This window comes from Triturus cristatus, chromosome 5_1, assembly GCF_964204655.1.
Source record: "Triturus cristatus chromosome 5_1, aTriCri1.1, whole genome shotgun sequence".
Lineage (NCBI taxonomy): Eukaryota > Metazoa > Chordata > Amphibia > Caudata > Salamandridae > Triturus > Triturus cristatus.
The window spans coordinates 49,546,775-49,570,139 of record NC_140587.1 but is presented as its reverse complement, the minus strand read 5'-3'; the positions used below and the strand labels follow the sequence as shown (position 1 = coordinate 49,570,139).

Sequence of the window (23,365 nt, the reverse complement as noted above, 5' to 3'; positions counted from 1 at the left end):
AATCCTTTAAATGTATCCATACAGCACATTATATGTTATTTACTCCATTTACAAAGGTGTAACCTAGCATATACTTCCATTCGGTTACACCTCTCTGCAATTGCTGCTTATTTACAGAACAGGCAGCACCTCTCACTTTTCAAAGTGCCTGCCATCAAGGCCTTTATGGAAGGCCTCAAAAGAGTAATTCCACCCAGAGTGCCTCCCTCACCTGTCTGGAACTTAAATATAGTCCTCACACGGTTAATGGGACCCCCTTTCGAACCATTACATAAATGCGAGCTGCAATTTCTCACATGGAAAACAGCTTTTCTGGTGGCCATCACTTCCCTCAGAAGGGTTAGTGAAATACAGGCACTCACTATACAGGAACCTTTTCTCCAGATGCATCACAACAAGGTTGTACTCCGCACCAACCCCAAAGTCATTTCTCCATTCCATCTAAACCAGTCGGTAGAATTACCAGTCTTTTTCTCGCAACCCCAAACAGTTGCGTAAAGGGCTTTACACACACTGGATGTTAAAAGAGCTTTACTACATCCAAAGGACAAAACCTTTCAGGAAAACCAAACAGCTATTTGTCTCCTTCTCCCCACCACACAAAGGCAACCCTATTTCTAAATCGGGGATAGCTAGGTGGATTGTAAAATGCATACAGATTTGCTACCACCAAGCAAAACGAACGTTATCGGTTCCCCCTAAAGCCCACTCTACAAGGAAGATATGGGCTTCTATGGCTTTCCTAGGGAACATACCACTAGATGACATCTGCAAGGCAGCGACATGGTCAACACCGCACACCTTCACAAAACATTACTGTGTAGATGTGCAAACCAAGCAACAAGCTAGTGTGGGCCAAGCTGTACTAAAAACACAGTTTCAAACAACTGCAACGGATGCCGGTGGTCGCCGCTAGGGTTGGGTACTGCTATATAATCTATGCACAATGTATAATCTGCAGCTCATATGCCTCGAACGGAATATGCTACTTACCAGTATGCATCTGTTCTTGGCATGTAGAGCTGCATATCTATACACGCTCACCCGCCTCCCCGGCTACCTGTATCCGTTCCAGTCTTATCTTAATCTTATTTAGATACAATACACATGGGTTTCTTTACTGTTACTACTACGCTCCATCTTTCCCTGCTGGCGAAAAACAATCTGAGGATGGAGCCGAAGCCCATGCGCAATACTAACCAGAGGAGGAGTCACCGACCTCGTGACTTCCAAAGACTTTCCAAGAGGAAAAACAAACTGCAAACATCCGGGCCCAACACCAGATGGCGATCTATGCACAGTGTATAGATCTACAGCTCTACATGCCAAGAACAGATGCATATTCCTTCCATATCCCCATTCACGCAGCTCACAGAAAATATCTCAGGTTTGTAGTGGACGGGCAGCACTATCCATACAAAGTACTCCCTTTCGGAGTCACAACAGCACCACGGGTATTCACAAAGTGCCTAGCGGTAGTCGCAGCACATCTAAGAAGACAACACATTCACGTCTTCCCATACCTCGACGACTGGCTCATAAAAGCCAGCTCGCACAACCAGTGTGTTCATCACACTCACGCGATTAACCAATTACTCCACGACATGGGGTTCACAATAAACCGCACCAAGTCTCATCTGCAACCCTCTCACACGCAACAGTACCTCGGCGCCACAGTAGACGCCTCAAAAGCGCTAGCCTATCCCAGTCCAGCCAGGATAGCAAGCATTCTCACTCTCCTCACCAAATTTCAGCCGCATCCCTCTCTTCCAGCTCGAGTGTTCATGCCGCTCATAGGGATGATGGCCTCTTGCATATTCATAGTGCCTCACGCAAGACCCCAGATGCGTCCCATACAAGACTGCTTAGCACGCCAATGGAACCAGGCTCAAGGTCAGCTAACAGATCTGGTGTTGGTAGACTGTCGCACTCCTCACTCTCTGCAGTGGTGGAACACCATAAAACCTTTCCAAAGGGCGACCATTCCTAGAGCCAGTTCCTCAAATTGTCATGACAGCGGACGCATCACTCTCCGGCTGGGGAGCTCACCTATTACATCACACCATGCAGGGCAGGTGGACACCTCAACAAAAGTTATTCCACATAAATCACCTGGAATTAATGGCCATATTCCTAGCCTTAAAAGCATTCCAAAAACAAATATCCGGCAAAACTGTCCTAGTCCGCACGGACAACATGACAGCCATGTTCTACATACAGAAACAAGGCGGGACACACACTCTGCAGCTCTCTCAGCTAGCACAGAACATATGGAGATGGGCTATACCTCAGAACATTTTTCTCCTAGCCCAACATGTCCCAGGAGTCCAGAACAGCATCGCCGATCTGTTAAGTCGTCAAACGCAACAGATCCATGAGTGGGAACTTCATCCACAAGTTCTTCAACCATTCTTTCAAATGTGGGGGCAACCACAGATAGACCTCTTCGCCACCCACAAACGCCAAATGCCCAAGCTTCGCCACCAGATACCCACACCCATTGTCCAAAGGTAATGCGATATGGATGAATTGGTCAGGCAGATTTGCGTACGCTTTTTCACCTCGCCCACTCATTCCACTGGTGTTTCGCAAACTACAGCAACACTCACTGACTCTCATTCTAGTTGCTCCAACGTGGGCCAGACAACCGTGGTACACCACATTGCTGGAGCTGTCCGTAGTTCCGCACCAAAGATTACACCTCTCACCACGCCTCTTAACCCAGAACCGTGGAGAGATCTGACACCCGGGCCCAGCTCAGCTCAACCTTGCGATCTGGCTACTGAAATCTTAGAATTCGGTTACCTTAACCTTCCTCCTGACTGTATGAACGTCATTAAGGAAGCTAGATGCCCTACTATAAGAGCCTGCTACGCAGCCAAGTGGAAACGATTTGTGATATATTGTCATAACAATAACATCAATCCCCTAGATGTGTCTATCCAACGCATCATAAGCTACCTACTACACCTACAAAGGTACAACTTAGCCTATACGTCTATTAGGCTACACCTTGCTGCCATAGCAGCATATCTACAAAATAGACAACATCTATCACTATTCAGGGTACCTGCCATCAAAGCCTTTATGGAAGGCCTTCAAAGATAATTCCTCGCAGAGTTGCACCCTCACCTGTGTGGAATTTAAAAATCGTTCTCACAAGACTAATGGGACCTCCCTTTGAACCTCTACATAAATGTGAGCTACAATTCTTAACATGGAAGGTTGCTTTCCTAGTGGCCATAACTTCTCGAAGAAGAGTTAGTGAGCTACAAGCACTAACTATCCAGGAACCTTTCTTACAAATCCATCACCAGAAGGTTGTTCTCGGAACAAATCCTAAATTCCTCCCTAAAGTCATTTCTCCCTTCCACCTCAGTCAATCTGTGGAGTTGCCCGTATTCTTCTCGCAACCACACACAGTCGCAGAAAGAGTTCTACATACTTTAGATGTTAAAAGAGCATTGCTCTATTCCATTGAGAGAACACAACCTTTTCGAAAGACTAAACAACTTTTTGTTTCTTTCTCACCACCACACAAAGGCAATCCCATATCAAAGTCCGGGATAGCCAGATGGATTGTTAAATGCATACAAATTTGCTACCACAAAGCAAAACAAACTTTAACTGTTTCTCCTAGAGCCCACTCTACAAGAAAAATAGGGGCTTCTATGGCATTTTTAGGGAACGTTCCATTAGATGACACTATTCTGTAGATGTGCAATCAAAACAACAAGCTAGTGTGGGCCAAGCTGTACTCAAAACCCTATTTCAGACTACTGCAACAGATACTGGTGGCCGCCGCTAACGAGGGGGACTGCTATACAATCTATGCATATTGTGTAATCTGCAGCTCATATGCCTCGAACTGGAAATGCTACTTACCATTATACATCTGTTCTTGGCATGTAGAGCTGCAGATCTACACACGCCCATCCGCCTCCCTGGCTTCCTTTATCTGTTCCAGTATTATCTTATTTAGATAGAGCATACAAGGGCATCTTCCTGTTTCTTACAAAGCTCCATCATTTCCCTGCTGGCAAAATACAATCTGAGGATGGAGCCCATGCGCACTATGATCCTAAGGAGGAGTCGCCTACCTTGTGACTTCCAAAGACTTTCCAGGACAAAAACAAGTGCAAACATCCGGGCCCAACACCAGATGGCGATCTATGCAGTGTGTAGATCTGCAGCTCTACATGCCAAGAACAGATGCATACTGGTAAGTAGCATTTCCCTTCCTGGTGCCAGGGGCTCCCCTGAGTACTAGATTAAAGAGCGTTAGTGGAGTGTAGGGTGTAGCCAATAGTATATTGACCCCTGGGGTCCCTATGCTCCTGATCATTTCCTGTGAAAAGTGGACATAACCCTGTCCCAGAGTTCCATGGCAGACTCTGAAAAGTCGTATCCACTTCAGGTGGCCCACCTTTAGGTTGATACTAATCTGAGGGTAAGACAAGGCTATCTGACTACTTCACTGTTAACACTTTTTTTATGGTTTCTTTAGCTGCGAAAGTAGTGTGTTCTTGATACCGTTTTGCTTTTAGGTTTTTTGGGGTGGGGGGAGAAAATGTACTGTTCGAAGCATATGAGCTGTAGATCATATGCTTAGGTATAGACGGCCATCTAGTGTTGGGTCCGGATGTTTGCACTTTGTTTTTGTTCGAAGAAGTCTTTCCAGTCATGAGGTAGGTGACTCCTCCATTCGGTGATGGTGCGCATGGACATCGACTCCATCCTTAGATTGTTTTTTTTCCGCCATCGTTTTGGATGTGTATTGCTGCGATCTGGTTCAGCACCGTTTCTCGGACCTCTTTGATGCGCAATCCATACCCTTGACGGTATTATCGAGCACGATTCCCCATTCGTCGCGTATCGTCTCGACTGTAAAATCTTCGATCGGAAATCTCGTGGAAGGCCACGCCGACCACTCTAGCAGTCAATGGAACAGACTCCATTCAAGTTAAGTCCCGGGTGTCGTGCTAAATTTCCAATTCACCAACTTGCACGAAGTGTGCAACCTCTGTCTGTCCCCGGAACACGACGAGAAAGACTACGATGCTTGTCTTTCTCGTTCCGATCGAAAAAGACTCTTCGTGATCGTCGGGTTCGACGTCACGATATGCAACAACAAAGAGGCGAAGAGTCCGACTCCGAACGTCCTGCTCAAGGAGCAGAGGAAGAACATTCCTCCGTGTCCGTGGATGACTCGGACATTGAAGAAGAGGAGCAAGTTACTCCGGGTCAGCGTACCGTGAGTGAAGACAACCCCTTGCCCCCTCCCCCCCCAACATCCTAAGACAACATCTCCGGCCCCTCCTCTACCTTCGGGCCAAGGTCGGCACCGACAGAGGCTTTTCTACGTCCCGCCTTCGGGCTCGGCTCGGAAACATAAAGAAAAGCCTTCTGGTTCAAACTGACCCCAGCTCGGTGCCACTCCAACACCTTCGGCACCAAAGCACAAGTCCCGAAACCGGCAACCAAGAATAAAGAGACTCCGTGAAAGAGCCTCAGTCCGATCACTCCATTTTGGATCCGAAACAGAAAAAGTTGGCGGTACACCCTGATACAGGGCATACTCAGGCCGCTATACCCAAAAAGAGGAAATTAGACTTACAAGAGGACTACCACATTCCTCTAAAGAAGAGAAGTGTGGTTACATCACACCTGAAATGTTACCACCAACTTCACCTAACCCACATTCAGAGACAGAGCAGGATTTCCTTTTTGAGACCTTTAGCTCCTCTCACAGAGTCACTCATACATTGCCTATGCTCAAAGGCATGTTAAAACACACTGTAGACATTTTCAAAGACCCTGTCAGGGCAAGAATTATTACTCCTAGGGTGGATAAAAAATATAAACCCGCACCCACCGACCCTACATACATCAAAGGCCAGTTAACTTTAGACTCTCTTGTAGTATCTAATACTCGCAAGAGAGCCAATTCCCAAACATCAGGTGAAGCTCCTCCTCCAGGCAAGGAGTCCAAGCTCATAGACGCCTCAGGCAAAAAAATAGCTTCACAGGCAGCTAACCATTGGCGTATTGCCAATGCTCGAGCTTTACTGGCTCGTTATGACAGGGCTCACTACGAGAAGTTAGAGAAACTCATGCAGTTCTTGCCAGACGAACATAAGACTAAGGCTAACGACCTTATTCAAGAGGGTAAGCTCATTACAAATACATGTCAGGTGTGCCCTAGATGCGGCAGACACAGCAGCCAGTACAATTAACACCAGTGTACTATTACGGAGGCATGCTTGGTTTAGAATTTCAGGTTTCAAACCTGAGGTGCAAACCTCTATCCTCAACCAACCCCTTGATAAGGAACATCTCTTTGGACCAGCAGTGGACACCTCGCTGGGAAAGATGAAAAAAGATACAGAGGTAGCAAAGTCCATGAGGGCTTTGCAGTCACCCACCAATAGAGGTTCCTTTCATCGATCCTTTCATAGGGGTGGCTCTAAAAATATATCCACCGAGACTACCTCCTCTTACAAAGGTAATAATCAATCCCCCTCACCAAGAGGTTACTTCAGAGGAGGTTTTAGAGGAAACCATGGTAAGGGAAGAAGCAGAGGCAACTCCACACGCTCCCCCCCCCCCTCCGGCATGAAAAACAGCGACTTCCATCCCATACCCCTGATCATTCCACTCCTGCCGGGGGACGTCCCTCCCAATTTCCCCCTGTCTGGAACTCCATCACTTCAGACAAATGGGTACTGCAAATTATCCATTCTGGTTACTGCCTGGAACTTCCAGCCAATCCCCCAAATATCCTTTCAAGACCACATGCAATGTCACCGGAACATTTCTCACTCTTAAAGCAAGAGGTTCTCTCTCTCCTAAAAAAACAAGTCATAGAACCAGTCCTATTACAATACCAAGGGCCCAGGGTATACTCTCTGTACTTCTTAATTCCCAAGAAGGATGGCTCTTAAAGACCTATATTGGACCTCGGACAACTAAATCTCTACATCCAATCAGACCACTTTCAAATGGTAACACTTCAACAAGTTCTTCCGGTCCTTCAGCAAGGCGACGCTGTCCTCTCTGGATCTAAAGGACGCCTATTTCCATATTCCCATTCACCTGGCTCACTGCAAATATCTCAGGTTTGTGGTAGGTGGCCAACATTGGACAGGCATGAATTTGATTAAAAATTGATATGTTTATTGGATTTCTGTAAATATATATGATTTAAAATGTGATTTAAATCAGAATAATTGTTAAAACTGTATCCAAGCATTCATGATAAACTGTTGGAGTTGTTCATTTTAAGAATGTTAATATGAAAAACTATGGATATTAGTTTCTAGAGAAAGCTATTATTAGTGACATAGGGCAAGTTGCTCTAAGGGCAAGTCATTACCCACTTGCACAATTCCCTATTCATATTCCAGGCGTGTCCAGACAGCACGCTTTCCTCAGAAGCACACCAGGATTAGTAGAACAAACGTTATAACATAAGCGAGTGCCTTTCTTTAAATTCATTAGTAGACGGCCAACATTACCAATTCAAAGTCCTCCCATTCGGAGTAACTACAGCACCCAGGGTTTTCACAAAGTGTCTGGCTGTAGTTGCGGCTCATCTAAGAAGACCACACATTCATGTCTTCCCCTACCTAGACGACTGGTTAATAAAAGCCAGATCACAACAAAGCTGACTACACCACACTCAAAAAACAGTCCAACTGCTTCACGACCTTGGGTTCACTGTAAACCTCACCAAATCTCATCTCCACCCATCCAACACACGTGTATCTCGGAGCCACAATAAACACTCAGAAAGCTCTTGCGTATCTCAACCCAATCAGAATCTGCAACATTCAGACTCTAATATCGCAGTTTCAGCCTCAACATTCATTACCAACTCGAGTGTTTATGCAATTGATAGGAATGATGGCATCTTGCATTTTAATCGTTCCTTACACAAGACTCCAAATGCGTCTCCTACAGGAATGCTTAGCACGTCAGTGGAACCAGGCTCCAGGTCAGTTATCAGATCTAATGTTGGTAGATGGCTGCACTTACTGCTCTCTGGAATGGTGGAACATACAAAACCTTTCAAAAGGACCCGGTTCCACAGATAGTGCTAACAGCAGACGCATCGCTCACTGGTTGGGGAGCTCAACTCCACACACATACCATTCAGTGCATGTGGACTCTGCAACAGAAACAACTCCACGTAAACTATCTAGAACTGATGGCAATTTTTCTAGCGTTGAAAGCCTTTCAAATTCATTTAGTGAACAAAGCTGTCCTGATTCGCACAGACAACATGACAGCAATGTACTACATACAAAAACAGAGAGGGACACACTCTCTTCAGCTCTCACAGCTAGCCTAGAGCATCTGGAGATGGGCCATGCCTCAAAAGATATATCTCCTTGCAGAACACCTCCCAGGAGTAGACAACCAGATTGTAGATCTGCTCAGTCGTCAACAACAGCAAATACATGAATGGGAACTCCACCCTCAAGCTCTGCTCCAATTTTTCCAAATGTGGGGCTTCCCAGAGATAGATCTGTTCGCCACTCACCTAAACGCAAAATTCCCAAACTTCGCATCCAGGTATCCACACTCATTGTTCAAAGTCAATGCGCTATGGATGAATTGGTCAGGGATATTTGCTTATGCTTTTCCGCCTCTCCCACTCATTCCGTTAGTGGTTCGGAAGCTGACATCAGTCCCTGACACTGATCCTAGTTGCTCCCACATGGGCCCATCAGCCATGGTTCACAACCGTGTTGGAACTATCTGTAGTTCCTCACCAAAAACTACACCTTACTCCCAGTCTTCTCACTCCGAACCATGGAGACTTAAGGCGTCCAGATGCCAGTCATCTCAACCTTACGATATGGCACCTGAAATCCTAGAGTTTGGTTATCTTAATCCTCCTCCAGACTGCATGAATATTATCAAAGAGGCTAGACGCCCTACCACAAAAGCATGCTATGCAGCAAAGTGGAAGTGGTTTGTCATTTACTGTAACAACAATAGAATCAATCCGCTAGATGCTTCAATTCAAAACATTTGCAACCTACTACATCCACAACGTTCCAATTTACCGTACACATCTATACGCTTACATCTTGCTGCATATCTACAAAACACAGCATTTATCTCTTTTTAGAGTGCCTGCTATTAAAGCAGAGTCATTCCACCCAGACTACCACTTGCTTCAGTGTGGAATCTCAACATAGTCCTAACAAGACTTATGGGTTCACCTTTTGAGCCAATACACAAATGTGAACTACAATTTCTCACTTGGAAGGCAGCCTTCCTCATAGCCATCACATCTCTAAGAAGAGTAGGTGAGCTTCAGGCACTAATCATAGAAGTACCATTCTTACAGATGCACCAAAACAAGGTGGTTTTAAGAACTAACCCCAAATTTATACCTTAAGTAATTTCTGCCTTTCATATCAACCAATCTGTTGAGTTGCCTGTGTTCTTCCCTCAACCAGATTCAGTGGCAGAACGTGCTCCTCACACCTTAGATGTCAAAACAACATTACTCCACTACATAGAAAGGACAAAGCCTTTCAGAAAAACCAAGCAACTTTTTGTTGCTTTTGCTCCACCACTCAAAGGCAATCCAATATCAAGTATTGCAAGGTGGATAGTTAAGTGCATTCAAATATGCTACTTTAAAGCTAAACGCACATTCAAAGTTTTCCCTAGAGCGCATTCTACACGCAAACTGGGGGCTCTATGGCATTCTTAGGAAATATACCCAGAGATGACATCTGCAAAGCTGCAACATGGTCTACACCACACACATTCACAAAACACTGTTGGTGAGATGTGTTAGCAAGACAGCAAGCTAGTAGGGCCAGGCAGTTTTACGTACACTATTTCAGACAACTGCAACAGCTACAGGTTACCCACCGCTTTGGGACATAACTGCTGTGTAGTCTATGCACAGCATGTGATCTACAGCTCGTATGCCTCGAACGGAAAATGCTACGTACCCAGTATGCATCTGTTCTTGGCATATAGAGCTGTAGTCATATGCACCCACCCACCTCCCCGGGTACCTTTATCTGTTGCAGTAATATCTTAATTAAATACTTTATACATGAACATCTCTCTTTACTACTCTTACTAACTCCATCATCACCATTTATGGCAAAACAATCTAAGGTGGAGTTGATGCGCACTAACACGAAAGGAGGAGTCACCTAACTTGTGATTGGAAAGACTTATTCGAACAAAAGCAGAGTGCAAGCATCCAGACCCAACACTAGATGGCGATCTATGCTTAAGCATATGAATCTACAGCTCTATATGCCAAGAACAGATGCATAATGGGGAAGTAGCATTTTCCTTACAAAGGATTGTAACATGAAACTAGGTTGCTAATGGGGGTGTTTTTTTTTGTTTTTTGTTTGCTAACCTTTCTTCACAGTATGGTTTGCGGACAGAGGAGTTGGGAATGATATGCTGACACTGTTGATTTGTATAGCTCGCTGGCAGTGGTGTCTGAGAATGGTTTGCTGACAGTGGAATGGTTTTGCTGCTTGCTGTGCAACTTGGAAATGATTTAGTGACCATACTGATGTTCGTTCCATCAGTTTTGCCTTCAGCCATTGTCTCGCCTCTGTGTGTGTTGTGTGTGTTTCTTTTTCTTTGGGTCTCTCCTACCAAACCACCCAAGCTGTCAGGCTGCGAATGACCTTCTCTGGACTGATCAAAAACATACAGTGATCTTACAGTCCACCCATCGCTTGCCATTAGTTGGCCTTATTCTCACTGTCATTTGCTTCTTTATTCGACAGCTTGCATTCCTCTTCTTGTGTATGCCACTCCCATGGAGGCCTCTTTACCATCATTTTGATTGACTAACCTGTATCCTTCTGCTGCTCGCTTTTATTGAATGCCTCTTTCCTGTTAGTTAGGAGCTCCATGAGAGTGCATGTGTTTTTCAGCTGCCTTCCTCATGTGCTCAGCCCCACAAAATGCCCATCCCTGCACTCTGTTGCTCAGTCTTTTGTGTGCAGCAGTCTCCTTGTCTTATGTGCTTCTTTCGTATCTCTACGCGCTCTGTGTTGCTCTCTCCCTCATGTATTGCTCGCTCTCTCCCTCGTATGCTTCTTCCCCTATCCCAGTGTTGCTTTCTCTCTTGTGTGCTGCTTTTTCCCTCCTTTCACCCACTCCCCCGACATGCTCCACCATCCCTTATCTCCCCTCCCTCCCATCCCCCACCCCCATTCCTTGCAGTCCTTTTTAGGTCTCGCCTGTGCCAGCGCTTTAGCGCTGCTCTGGCGAGAGTATTAGTAAGCGGATTTTGGGAGTGCTAACTAGTGGCTTTTTTCAGGCCTCCAGCTACAGTGCATGTGCGGCGGGCGCGCGCATCATTTGTCAGCCTGCGTGATCACTTTCGCGGCCGCTTTGATGTTCTCAGTGAGCCGCGTGGCCACTGAGAACATCAAAGCGGCCGCGAAAGTGCACACCATTTGCCAGCCCGAGTGCCTCTCTCCGCCTTAGTGCGCGTGATGTGCCCTACCCCTCTCCCTTATCCCACTTCCTGCTTGTTTAAATTTAGAATTGGCCACCACGTATTTGATGAAGTGTTTTTTCAGCAGGCTTTCAAAGGCGTTTTTTTTGTTTCTATGTTTTTTCCCCTGATGCGCGTCTCTTCACTGACCTGGCTTGACCGCTCTCTCTGAACCACGCTGAGCACTCATGCCAGGGGCACCTGGGCGGCTGCCTTGGAGGGTATGCTGAGCCCGGACGTTAGTGAACAGCTGCCACGGCCCAGTGCAGCCCTGGACTGTTCTGAAAAATAAAGCTTTCACTCGGGATAATGAATGCCACAACGCACTTCCTGTTATTGATCCACAATGCAGTGCATGCCTGCCACTGGCAACGCATTGTGATGCTTGTGAGAAGTGGCTCCCAGGATATATTACCTGGCTGTGCACTGTAATGCGTCCCCATTCACTGCGCCAAGACTTCACGGACAGACGCAGTCGATCCCTTTAATGACCCTATTTTTTTCGTAAACAGCATGATGAACACTCGGGGCCATCCCGGAAACAGTGTCTGACAGAAACACGTCCATATTCATCTGCACGAGCCTTCGGAATTCATAGCGCTTCCACAGCTGACATGCTACAGGCGCCTTAGCTAATTAAATGGCACAACGGGACACTGACTAAGCAAATGTTCCTTTCTCATCCAGCCAAGCAGGGGAGCACCCGGCCATGTTACCACACAAACTGAATTGACCTTATTTCGGAAGAATTACGCTCAGAGAGGTGGGTTATCTCCGATGCGGTTTACAACCGCCCTAGACTAGAGTCAAGCCCTTGTTAGTATACTATATGTAAACTTTTAGTAAAATCAACAAGCATTGGCATAGCCAATAGGTCTCGCCTTTGGGACCTTATAAGTGTTTAGTTATCCAGCACAATATCCTTGGTGCAACAACATCAAGTGTTGCATGGCTAAACACTTAAAAGGTCACAAAGGCGAGACCTATTGGCTATGCCAATGCTTGTTTTTATTTTCTAGAGTCCCCAGCTGCAAATTTCTTTCTTACTCAAAGCACTTTTGTGTTACTGAAATGTCATTTTTATTTTATTTACCAATCCATTTTAGATCAAGTATTGAAAAATAATAGAGCTTGCGTAATTTCGGAGGCACGCATGCATGGTGTTACATGGCGGGTGCATATATCATCATACATGCATTTAGCTATACAACGATGCAACTAGCGGTCTTGTCATCACACCTATTTTATTTTTTGTTTTGCCCAATGCTGCACAACATGAACAAGCAGCACTGGTCAAACCAATAGGTCCAAAAGGTGAGACCTGTCGGCTTTGTCAATGCTCGTTCTCTTTTGCTTCAACACTCTGTCTCCTTGTGCTTTGTCTTGTTCTCCCTCTGTACCATCCAGAACCATTCTTCCACCCATACCACCAAGATTCCTGCTTCACAGTCACTCCTCCACTGCCTGCCCTTACCTCGGCTTCCAACTCTACTTTTCAACTCCTTTTGGAGTCTCCCATATTATTTTCCCTTGCATGCCATGATCTGGCCCTTCTGTTGCAAGTCAAGTAATCCTTCCCGAAGAAGCAAAATAGTCTCCAGAGAGGTTCTCCAAGAGTCTTAGTGAAAAGCATGCATCTCGGGTAATAATTTCTTACATGGTTGCCACGTGATGAGTACGTTGAGAGATATTTTGTGATTGTCTTGTTCCCTCAGAGTTCCACCCTGTCCTTGGGTGTGAGTACTCATGTACATATCACTGGATGCAGTAAAATCCGTCCACGCGGAGAAACAATGGTTTCGAAGGATTGTAAGTGGCATCCAGAAGAAGATCCGATTAGCATCATCTCGCTTCCCTTCAGAAAGGGACTAAGGACCCACCTACTCATGAAGCACCTCACTCACAATAAATAACACACAGATTCCCAACACTAGGCCTCGTTTGACTGACACTTCCACCTACACCCATAAGAACTGTACCCTGCACGTTGTCGCATTATGGCTAGGGTTGCACTGTACAAACACCTGACCTCCATGTACACGCAGGTACTGTACATACCTACATGAACGCATACATTCAAACACTTGGTTACTTTGCAACTCCATATTTCTCATTTTCTCTATGGGACAAGGTCCAGCAAAAGGCTGCTTCCAGAATCCTCTTGGCTATTTAAGGGTTACAAATCCTACAGGCTGGATTGGGTTGTAGGTTGGTGTATGGAGGAATCTCTGCCGGCTGCTTGCTCCCTGCCTAGGCTCCCTAAGTATCCCAGTGATTCCTGCTAAATCATGATATTAAGTCAGTGGAGTCCCTCTTCCCTTGTAAGATGTCTCTCTTCGTCTGAAGGCTCCTCAGAGACTTCTTGCCAAACATCAGCATCCTGCAAGCCAGCAGCGGAGCCGTCTCCTTGTGATAACCGATCTATCCTTTCGTCCCACTCCTGAGACTCTATCTGTGAACAGTGAAGGGTGCTTGCGCATGGCCTACTCCTGCACCAAGAGATGACATGACAACAAGTGTTAATGGGACATCCTCACACAGACCATAGAGCCCATGAAGGGCCAGTGACCCACAATCAGACTTAACAAGGATTGCCGGGGGACCTCTTTCTGACTAGCCATTAAAGAGCACAGGTGTGCCTGGAACTGTGAAACTATAGAGACCTAGCCACTTCATTCATTTCAGTGATATTGAATTTGCCTTAGAAATGTGCTCAAGAGGAGAACAAATGTGTCCGAAGGCACCAACATTTGTACACAAACGTCCGGTCACCTCTCTTTCTTTGCAGCCTCAGATAGCAGGGGCACCTCCAATGCTCTGCACAGACCTGTCTCTGATGAATAGAGTGAACTCTCAGAACAATATACAGAAAGACCTATTGAGAAACCCTGTTATCCATTCAGACCTACCACCCTTAACGATCCGCAAATTAAAAATGTAAACGTTCTGGTAGACTTTCAAAGAATGTGGCTGTCAGTAGTGTTACACAGTTAACCAACAGAGGTGCTCATTAACGGTTGGCTGACGGTGGTGCACTGTTCCAGGTTAGCCGTCTGTTGAGCACTCTCCCTGATTTACTGAATCTATTGGGTTGACTGAAAGATATAAAATGTTTGTGACTGATGGAGGTACTGGTTGGTGCTCTTGGTCTGGTTAGCTTTTGGTGAAATTATACGTAATGATGTGTAAAGGTGGCGTTCTCTAACTGGCTAGCCCTCAGTAGTACGATGATGGTCAAGTAGCAATGGTATTTCTTGCTCCATGGGTGTTTCAATTTTGGTAGTGTTCTGCACTTATCTGATGGTGGTGTCCTGAGGATGGTTGGTGGTAGGTTTGTATTCTGACTGGTTATCTGACGTGTTCTCCGAGGATGGGCAGTTGTTGGTAGTAAACTCTGCATGGTCATCTTTGGATGGTTTGCTGACTGATAATCTCTACCTGGTTCACTGAAGGTAGTGTTCTTTGGCTGGAGCCGATGTGGCTCCAGGATGGTTGGTTGATGATGGTGCACGCTGCTGGATTTGCTGATGGTTGTTCTCGGAGGGTGGTTGGCCAATAGGTAATGCTGGTGCACTTTGATAGGTAGGTTGACAGTGGACCTCTCAAGATGTTTGTCTTAAGGTACTGATCCTTCCCTTGCTCACTGAATGCGATATTCTAAGACTGTCTCACTGAGGATGGTACTCAGAAGATGTTTGCCTGATGGTGGTATACTTTGCTAGATTTTTTGAGAGTGGCTGGTTGACAGTGGAGCTTTGGAAATGTTTGGCTTAAGGGGGTGGTCCTTGTGCGGTTAACTGAAGGTAGTGGTCTCTTCTGGCTGCCTGATGGTGTTGCTGGAGTGTAGTTGATTGCCGATGTTTTCTCTGATGTTGCATTTCCTGACTGCCTCCTAACACTTCTTTTTCTCTTATCTTGCAGTTCTTGGCCATTGATACACAGATGATCCTGGGTAATAAGCAGCTGTCACTGAGCCCTGAGGAGTACGTCTTCGCTGCTCTGAACCTGTACACAGACATTATTAACATCTTCCTGTACATTCTTGCCATCATCGGCAGGGCTAAAGAGTAGCTGCAGAGCTATGCATGGTGACCTGAAGTAAACTTTCACCCACCTTCTCCCTCCAGAATACATGTCCCTTTCCCCATTCCCACCCCTCTTTTCCTCCCAATGCCCCGTTGGACATTTAGCTATTCACCTGGCCAGAATGTGAGCATCTCAACTTACCCAAACACTTTTGTCAGATCATAAACGCCTCAAGGCACCCCCTAGATCCTTCTCCTGTTTGACTTTGTTTTGATTTTTTTCAGTGTAGTGTTTAGAAACTGTTTCTTGATGCGGGAGGCGTCTTGCCTGGGCTGTGCCCTTTATAATGCATTGTCCAGTTTGGTGCACCACCTTTTCATATCAATGTAGGTCATTTGATGAAGCGAATGTCTGAAATCCTGAATACTTGCTGGCCATTGAGTCTGCCTCATTAGAGATTCGCATGGTACTGTCATCTTCATTTCATCCGGGTCACCGGAGACCTCTGGGTAAAGTTTGCTTGTAGCATTTGACACGCAGGTAGCACTGGAAGATGTGCCAGGAGGTAATATTCAGGAGAATTGAGAAATACGTATGTGTGAAGATGTATTTGTAAATAAGTAGCCCTTGTATATAGCCGTAGCGTTCTTTATATGCAGGTATTTCTTTGTACACAAGCAAGCCCTCCTTATCCATCAATGCATTCTACTACTCAAGGGTTGAGGTGGGATTAGGTGGGGGATACAACCATTTTGGTAAATGGAAAGTCATGCCTGAAGCAACAAATGCACGTACAAGACTTTTTTCCGGCCCTCATGCCGATCGAACCCTTCCAAGCAGATATCCTCATCAACTGTGCCCACAGGGGCTTTAGATCCTCACCAGCATTTATATTGTTCCAAAACAAGTCCCAGCCAGTTGGCACCCTTACTCTTTCTGAGAAGAACTCTTTTGCTGCTTCCTGAACCACACGAGTGGCACCTGTTGGGTGGGTCTACTCATCCGGAAAAACTGAAGATGCTGTTAGAGTTCCGCGTCCCAGTGAATGCCCCACCACACAGGGCGGTGAGGTACCTGTATCCTGCGCGTCGGTCTTGAGGCGACGAGCAGTGGTGGAAGTATCTCATTGATCGCTAATGACAGAGGGCCGAGGAGAGGCACTCTCAAACGCCTAACATCAAAGTTGGGGTCTCGGTCTCCCACTGAGAAGGCATTGACGGAGGCTTTAGGTTAAATGGAAGAATTTAACAAATGCTAATTGTATAATAAATAAATCGAGATGAAGAGAGGGAAACTATAACAACGCTGGGTATCTGAGTGTTGCCCAAAAACCTCAATGGAATATAAAAGTGACTTTGAACTTTAAAATGGCTATCACTGGAAGTCAATGAAGAGCACTTGCAGCCTGATACACATGACCTCGTCCTGTCAGGCCGAGCCATGGCAATCGGGGTATCGCGCCGTTCGGCTTTTGGCAACCAGGCTTAAAAAACGGCAATGTTTGTAAGCCTACCTTCTGAAGGATTTGCCTCTAAAAGACCATGCTGCTCCCTTTTAGTAAGGAATGTTTACCCCCAACTTCCCCATGATCAGGCGAAGATGGATCAGGATTGGGAGCTTTATTTTGGGGGTTTAGAGAGTTTACCCGCTCCTACAATACGTTAGTCCTGGACTCAAAGCGCTTCATTTCACACCATTTTACTTGATGTTGTCTTTAATATTTGGTCCTTGCTACTTCATTTGTAGATGTTGTGAGCCTAACTTAGCTGATACCTGCTATCTGCCAGATATTTCATCCTAGAGTAAACGCTCATCAACTGCTTTCGTTCAACTGGGTGTGAGGTAGCGTCTGTTTACTATTTGCTGCTTGTGCCCGAGGTCATTGGGTGAGAGGTTGCTTGCTGCTTGTATCAGAGATCCGTCAATGAGAGAAGCACAGGCTTGCTGCTTGTATCCAAGGTCACTCAGCGTTGGTTCTGCCTCTTGTTTTTTGCATCTTCAGTTAATGGCCATGGGGCAGTCCTTGTTTGCTGGCTGTAGCAAGGCTCCCTGGGTGAGAAGCAGACCCTACATACTAATCTTACCTGAGATCCCCAAGTGAGGGGCAGAACCTGCTTGCTACTCCTATATCATATTCCCAAGTGAGAGCTAGAACCTGCTTGCTGCTCCTATATCATATGCCTAAGTGAGAGCTAGAACCTGCTTGCAAATTCTATATCCTATTCCTAAGTGAGAGCTAGAACCTGCTTGCTGCTCTTACCTGAGACCCCCAAGTGAGGGGCAGAACCTGCTTGCTACTCCTATATCATATTCCTACGTGAGAGCTAGAACCTGCTTGCTGCTCTTATCTGAGATCCCAAAGTGAGAGGCAGAACCCGTTTAATTTATTTATTAATGGTCTTATTTGAAATCCCAAAGTGAGAGGCAGAACCTACTGGCTGGTTGTACTTTCTGTCTGTGCCCACTAGTATGGAGCCCACCTGTTTTCTGCTTCTATGTGAGATCACTGGACAACATGCAACCTCTGGCTGCTAATTTATCTGGTCTCGCTGAGTGAGAGGTTCCACCTGTTTCTATTTGCTGCTTGGATCTGCGCTGGCCATGTGCACTGAAAGGGTTCGTGTGTGGTGGCCAAAGCATAACAAAACTGCATAAAGCACTGTATTATACCTTTTTATTTTCTAGTGCTCTATACAGAGGGATCAAGGACTTGACAACTCTGTTCACAGGGTTCACCAGACCAGAATATAATTAATAGTAGAATAGAATTGGAGACTTCCCCTGTTTACTAAAGCCAGATGGTGATTAGACACTCGACTAAACGAATACGGCTGTGAGTTAGCCACCCACGTGTGCAGCAGTAGAATTTCACTGTCCCTCCGACTGCTTCTTTTTTAATTTCAGGATGGTTTGAATCCCCAGAAGCGTGTCCGAAGTTTCAAGAGGCAGTAGGGGGCCTGGCATGGCATTGTTGGCAGTTGGAGCTGAAGGTAGGAAGTTTGGTGGCTTTTGAGGTGCCTGAAAGACTGGTGCTGGATCGAGGGCGGCAGAGTCCGTTCATATTCTGGTTCATCGGTGGCTGAATGGGTGGGAGGATGAGGAAAGTATCTGGCAATGCAATTTGGTTACAGAAAGCTGGAGGGTGAGGCCCTTTGGCTGCACCCCCTTGTTACCACCTATACCTCCTTACCACACTTTGCTCTGTGCTTCTCCGTGAGAGGGTGTCCTTGATGCCACCACTACGGCTGCTGCTCTGTAACTGTGAATGTGCTCAGGTGCTTGTTTTCCCTGCATGCTGAGAGGAGCCTGCCTGACATTCTGTATCCCAAACGTCAGACCCCCACTTGTACACCCCTAACCCCACCTAATATTTCTTTATTCTGCCCTCTCTGTGAGAAACTGGAACCAATAAAGAAAGACGAATGTATGCAATGAGCCGCCTGTGCCTCTTCTTATGTTTGATCCCATAAGGAACATGATTTGGGTAATGCATGGCAAAGCAACAGGAATCACTGTCAGCTGAGTGAAAACAAAGCCTGAGCATCCAGACTGTAGAGAGGCAGCCTGTAGCAAGCTACGGATGCAGAGGTACTTTCAGCTCTCATGTTTAAAAGGATTCTTAGAACAGCCCAGGGGTTTAAGACAAATACTCTACACCTGTATCCTTAATGTTTCATAGATGCACAAATCTGATAAAACCTGGAGCCATGGGTGTGTTCTGCTCAGCTCAATAAAAAGAGCATTACTCTACCACTTCACATAGCAGGAAAGGTTGACATGCCAGTACTTAATGGTTTGAGGCATGTGTGCTGTAGATACAAATGCTTTGCATAATTCTGCCATCAACTGTTGGGTTTGGATGTTTTTCTTTGAAGAAGTCTTTCCAGTCATGAGGTAAGGTGACTCCTCCTTTCGGTGATAGTGCGAATGGGCATCGACTCAATTGTTATTGGATTCAGTCCAAAAAGACTCTTCACGATCGATGGGCATGATGTCATGAAATGCAACATCAGAATATTCAACACACTCCGGATATCTTTGGTGAAGAATCCGAGCATGAAGACGTCAAAGCGTCGGCGGCAAAAAAGAAGAAAAGGCCATCTCCGTTCCAGAATCTGATTCATAACTTAAGATAGACATGGAGTCTAAAGACGTGCCTCAAGGACAGGGTACCATGAGTACTAATGATCCCCCGCCCCTTAAGCCCATACCCAAAATTCATAAGGCTTCGGCACCACCTCTGCCTTCTGGCCAAGGTTGGCACCGAGACGATGTTTCCGACACCCTTCCTTCCGGCTCTGCACCGACACAGATAATCAAGCCTGCCGCCTCAGGACCGAGTTGACCGAAATCCTCTTTGGATCCAAAACCGTCCAGTTCGAAACCCAAATATGGTTTGGATCCAAAATCCTCCACGCCGAAAGAAAAGCATGCTTCGGAGCCAAAACCTTTGGCTCCTTATAGCTAATCCATCCCGGCATCGAAACCTTCGGTGCCGATATCAAAAGATAGCAGCTTTGAAACTTCTGACTCTAATTTAGACATTGTTCATCCCAAACTAGATTCGAAACATCAATCCTGATACAGGATATATTCAAGGCAAGCATCCTTCTGAGGACTCTCACTATAAGATTCCTTTAAAGAAGAAGAGGGATGTGGCTACCAGCCCTGTTTATCCTGCTCCACCATTCTCTCCACTTCCACCCTCTTATCCACATTTAGATCTTTTACACATTACACCCCAGGGATCTCCTCTTTCACAGGCTGAAGAGGGAGATATTGATGAGGAAGGTATTCATTTACCTATAGAACCATGGAAGGATTACACCATTGACCCTCCATAAGACCATGGCCTAGACCTTTACCCGGCAAAGCTTTCCCCAACTGATGATAATGTGGCTTGTTAGGAACTCATTGCTAGAGCAGCTGAGTACCATGACGTAGCGTTACATAAAGTGTCATTAGAAGAAAACTTTTTATTCGATACACTTGGGTCCACACACAGGTCAAGTCAGACACTCCCTATGCTGAAGGGCATGATGAGGCATGCGGATTACATTTTCAAAGACCCCGTGCGAGTACGCATTTTGACTTCTAGAGTCGATGAAAAAAATAAACCTTTGCCATTTTATCCTATCTTTATTAAAGGTCAGCTGCCTCTTGACTCCCTTGTAGTGTCCAACGCTTGCAAAAGAGATAATTCGCAAGCTTCTGGTGATGCTCCTCCCCCAGGTAAATAATCTAAGCTCATAGATGCTTCAGGGAAACTTGTAGCCGCTCAAGCTGCTAATCACTGTTGCATCGCAAATACACAAGACCTGCTAGCTAGGTACGACAGGGCACACTGGGATGAGATGGAGGAACTGCTCCAATATCTCCCAGAAGAACACAAAAACAAAGCAGTTAAAGAGGGAAAACTCATGTTCGAGGCATATGAGCTGTAAATCATATGCTGTGCATAGATCGCCATCTAGTGTTGGGTCTGGATGTTTGCACTTTGTTTTTCTTCGAAGAAGTCTTTCCAGTCAAAAGGTAGTTGACTCCTTCTTTCGGTGATAGTGCGAATGGGCATCGACTCAATTGTTAGATTGTTTGTTTGTTTTTTTCCGCCATCAGGTTCGGACGTCTATCGTTGCGCTCCGGTTCAACACCGTTCCTTCAGTTTCCCTCGGTGCGCAAGATACTCATCCTCGATGGTATTGTTTTTGATCGCGTCTTCCTTTCTATTGTGTATCGTAATTACTTAAAATAATCTTTTGAACGGAAAGTTCGTGGAAGGCCGTCGGGCCTACCCCTGTCGTGTCGACCTGCAGTCGATGAAACAAACTCCCTTCAAATTCTGCCCTCAATGCCACTTGAAATACCCGCGCATGAAGTGTGTGATCTGTGTTTGTCCCTCGAACACGGAGAACAAGACTGCCTCGCATGCCAGGCTTTCTGCTCCAAGAAAACACTTTGCGACTGTCTGGCTCGACGTCGCGTCATGAAGAGCCAGCACACAAGCTCCATTCCGGACATCTTCGGCCAACAGTCGGGCGAAGAGGCCGGCGAGGCCATGGGAACAGAGGAGGAGCAGGAGCCAGTAATAAAAACCTTGAATTTGTAAAGCGCACAAAGTGGTTTCCCAGCGCTGGGGGCCCTCGGGAATATTAAGCGAGCTATTGCCCAGAGTAACATGGTGCTGGGCTGACCTGGTGCCGGGGATCGAACAGTGAATCCCGTGGTCCGTAGTCAGACACCCTGGCCGCTGCGCCACACCTCTTCCGCCAGTCGCCATCTCAGAATTAGAATCCGACCAAGAGGAGGACATCCCACATGGTTAACGTACCGTGAGTACACCTTCCCCCTCATCCCAAGAAACAATTTCAATTAAAATGAAGGCTCCGGTCCAACCCACGACCTCGGGCCCTGGTCCGCACCGAGATCATGCTTCTGACGCCCCGCCCTCTGGCTCGGCACCGGAGCCTACCAAAAAGCCTTCCGGCTCCGAAACGACTCCCTCCAAACCGAGTTCGGAGCCCAGACCTTCGGGGTAGAAACACAAGTCCAGCAACGACCCCCACCATTCGGCCCCGAAACAAATCGTCGGATCCGAACACCTCAACGGTTTCGACTCCAGCACGGAAGATTTCGGTGCAGAAACAGACAGAAGTGCAGAAAACAACTACAAAGCCCAGTTTCGATACCCCAATTGAAAAACCGGATCCGAAACAAAAGCTTTTGTGTATCCATCCACAGACTGGCCATATCACCACTAAAGTGACTCTAAAAAGAGAGACTGATGCAGAAGATTATCACATCCCTTTAAAGAAGTGATCTGTTGGAACTAACCCTTCCCCTCCTCTTCCACTACCTAGTCTTCCTTCACCTATTCTTCCTTCATCACCACCTTCCTCTGCGCTTCAACCAATTTCACCTGAACATTTACCACCGCCACCTGCCAACCGGGATGATGATCAGGATAGGGATGATGATGATGATCAGCAATTACAAGACCCATGGGATGAATATAACACCAATTCGCCGATGGGCAATGATCCCGACCTGTACCCTACCAAACCCTCTCCACCAGATGACTGTAGGCTACATTGAGTTACTGGGTAGAGCTGCCAACTACCATGGGGTGCCGCTACATAAGGAGTCATTAGAAGAGGATTTCCTATTTGAAACCCTCAGTACCACACAGAACTCATCACATACACTACCCATGCTTAAAGGGAGGGTTAGGCATGTAGATGACATTTTTAATGACTGAGTCAGAGCTCATATTCTTACCCCTAGAGTGGACAAAAAGTACAAGCCATCACCATCGGACCCAGTATATATAAGGGGACAATTACCACTAGACTCCCTGGTTGTGTCGAATGCAAGAAAAAAGCCAACTCCCAGACAACAGGAGAGGCTCCACCTCCTGATAAGGAATCAAAACCTATTGACGCTTCTGGGAAAAGGGTAGCTTCTCAAGCAGCCAATTTCTGGTGCGTCTCGAACACTCAGGCACTATTAGCGCGATGCGACCGGGCGCACTGGGTTGAAATGGAACAACTGATCCAATATTCACCCCGGAACACAAATCAAAAGCTCAAGATCTGGTTCATGAAGGGCAACTATCAAATAAGATGCTCTCTAGATGCTGCAGACACTGCTGTGACTTGCCTCCACCTCCCCCCGACAACGCAACACCTGTCTGGGTAAGACTGTCAGATTTTATACCAATGTGACAATCAATAACAGACAATTGGGTACTCCAAATTATCTGTTCTGGGTACTGCCTAGAATTTATCAACACGCCTCCAAATATTCCACCAAAGCCCCACAAACTATCACCAAACC

At 46.2% G+C, this 23,365-nt stretch overlaps 1 protein-coding gene across 2 annotated transcripts in view; it reads left to right on the top strand.

Annotated features, from left to right (window-relative positions):
• The window catches only part of GRINA (glutamate ionotropic receptor NMDA type subunit associated protein 1), a 312,477-nt gene extending 293,513 nt beyond the window's left edge, over positions 1 to 18,964 (top strand). For both annotated transcript variants that reach the window (XM_085604382.1, XM_085604381.1), the window contains exon 7: positions 15,428 to 18,964. In XM_085604382.1, coding sequence (XP_085460508.1) covers positions 15,428 to 15,577 — 150 coding nt within the window. In that variant the 3' untranslated portion in view covers positions 15,578 to 18,964. The remainder of the gene's footprint in view (positions 1 to 15,427) is intronic.
• The last annotated feature ends 4,401 nt before the right edge of the window (positions 18,965 to 23,365 follow it).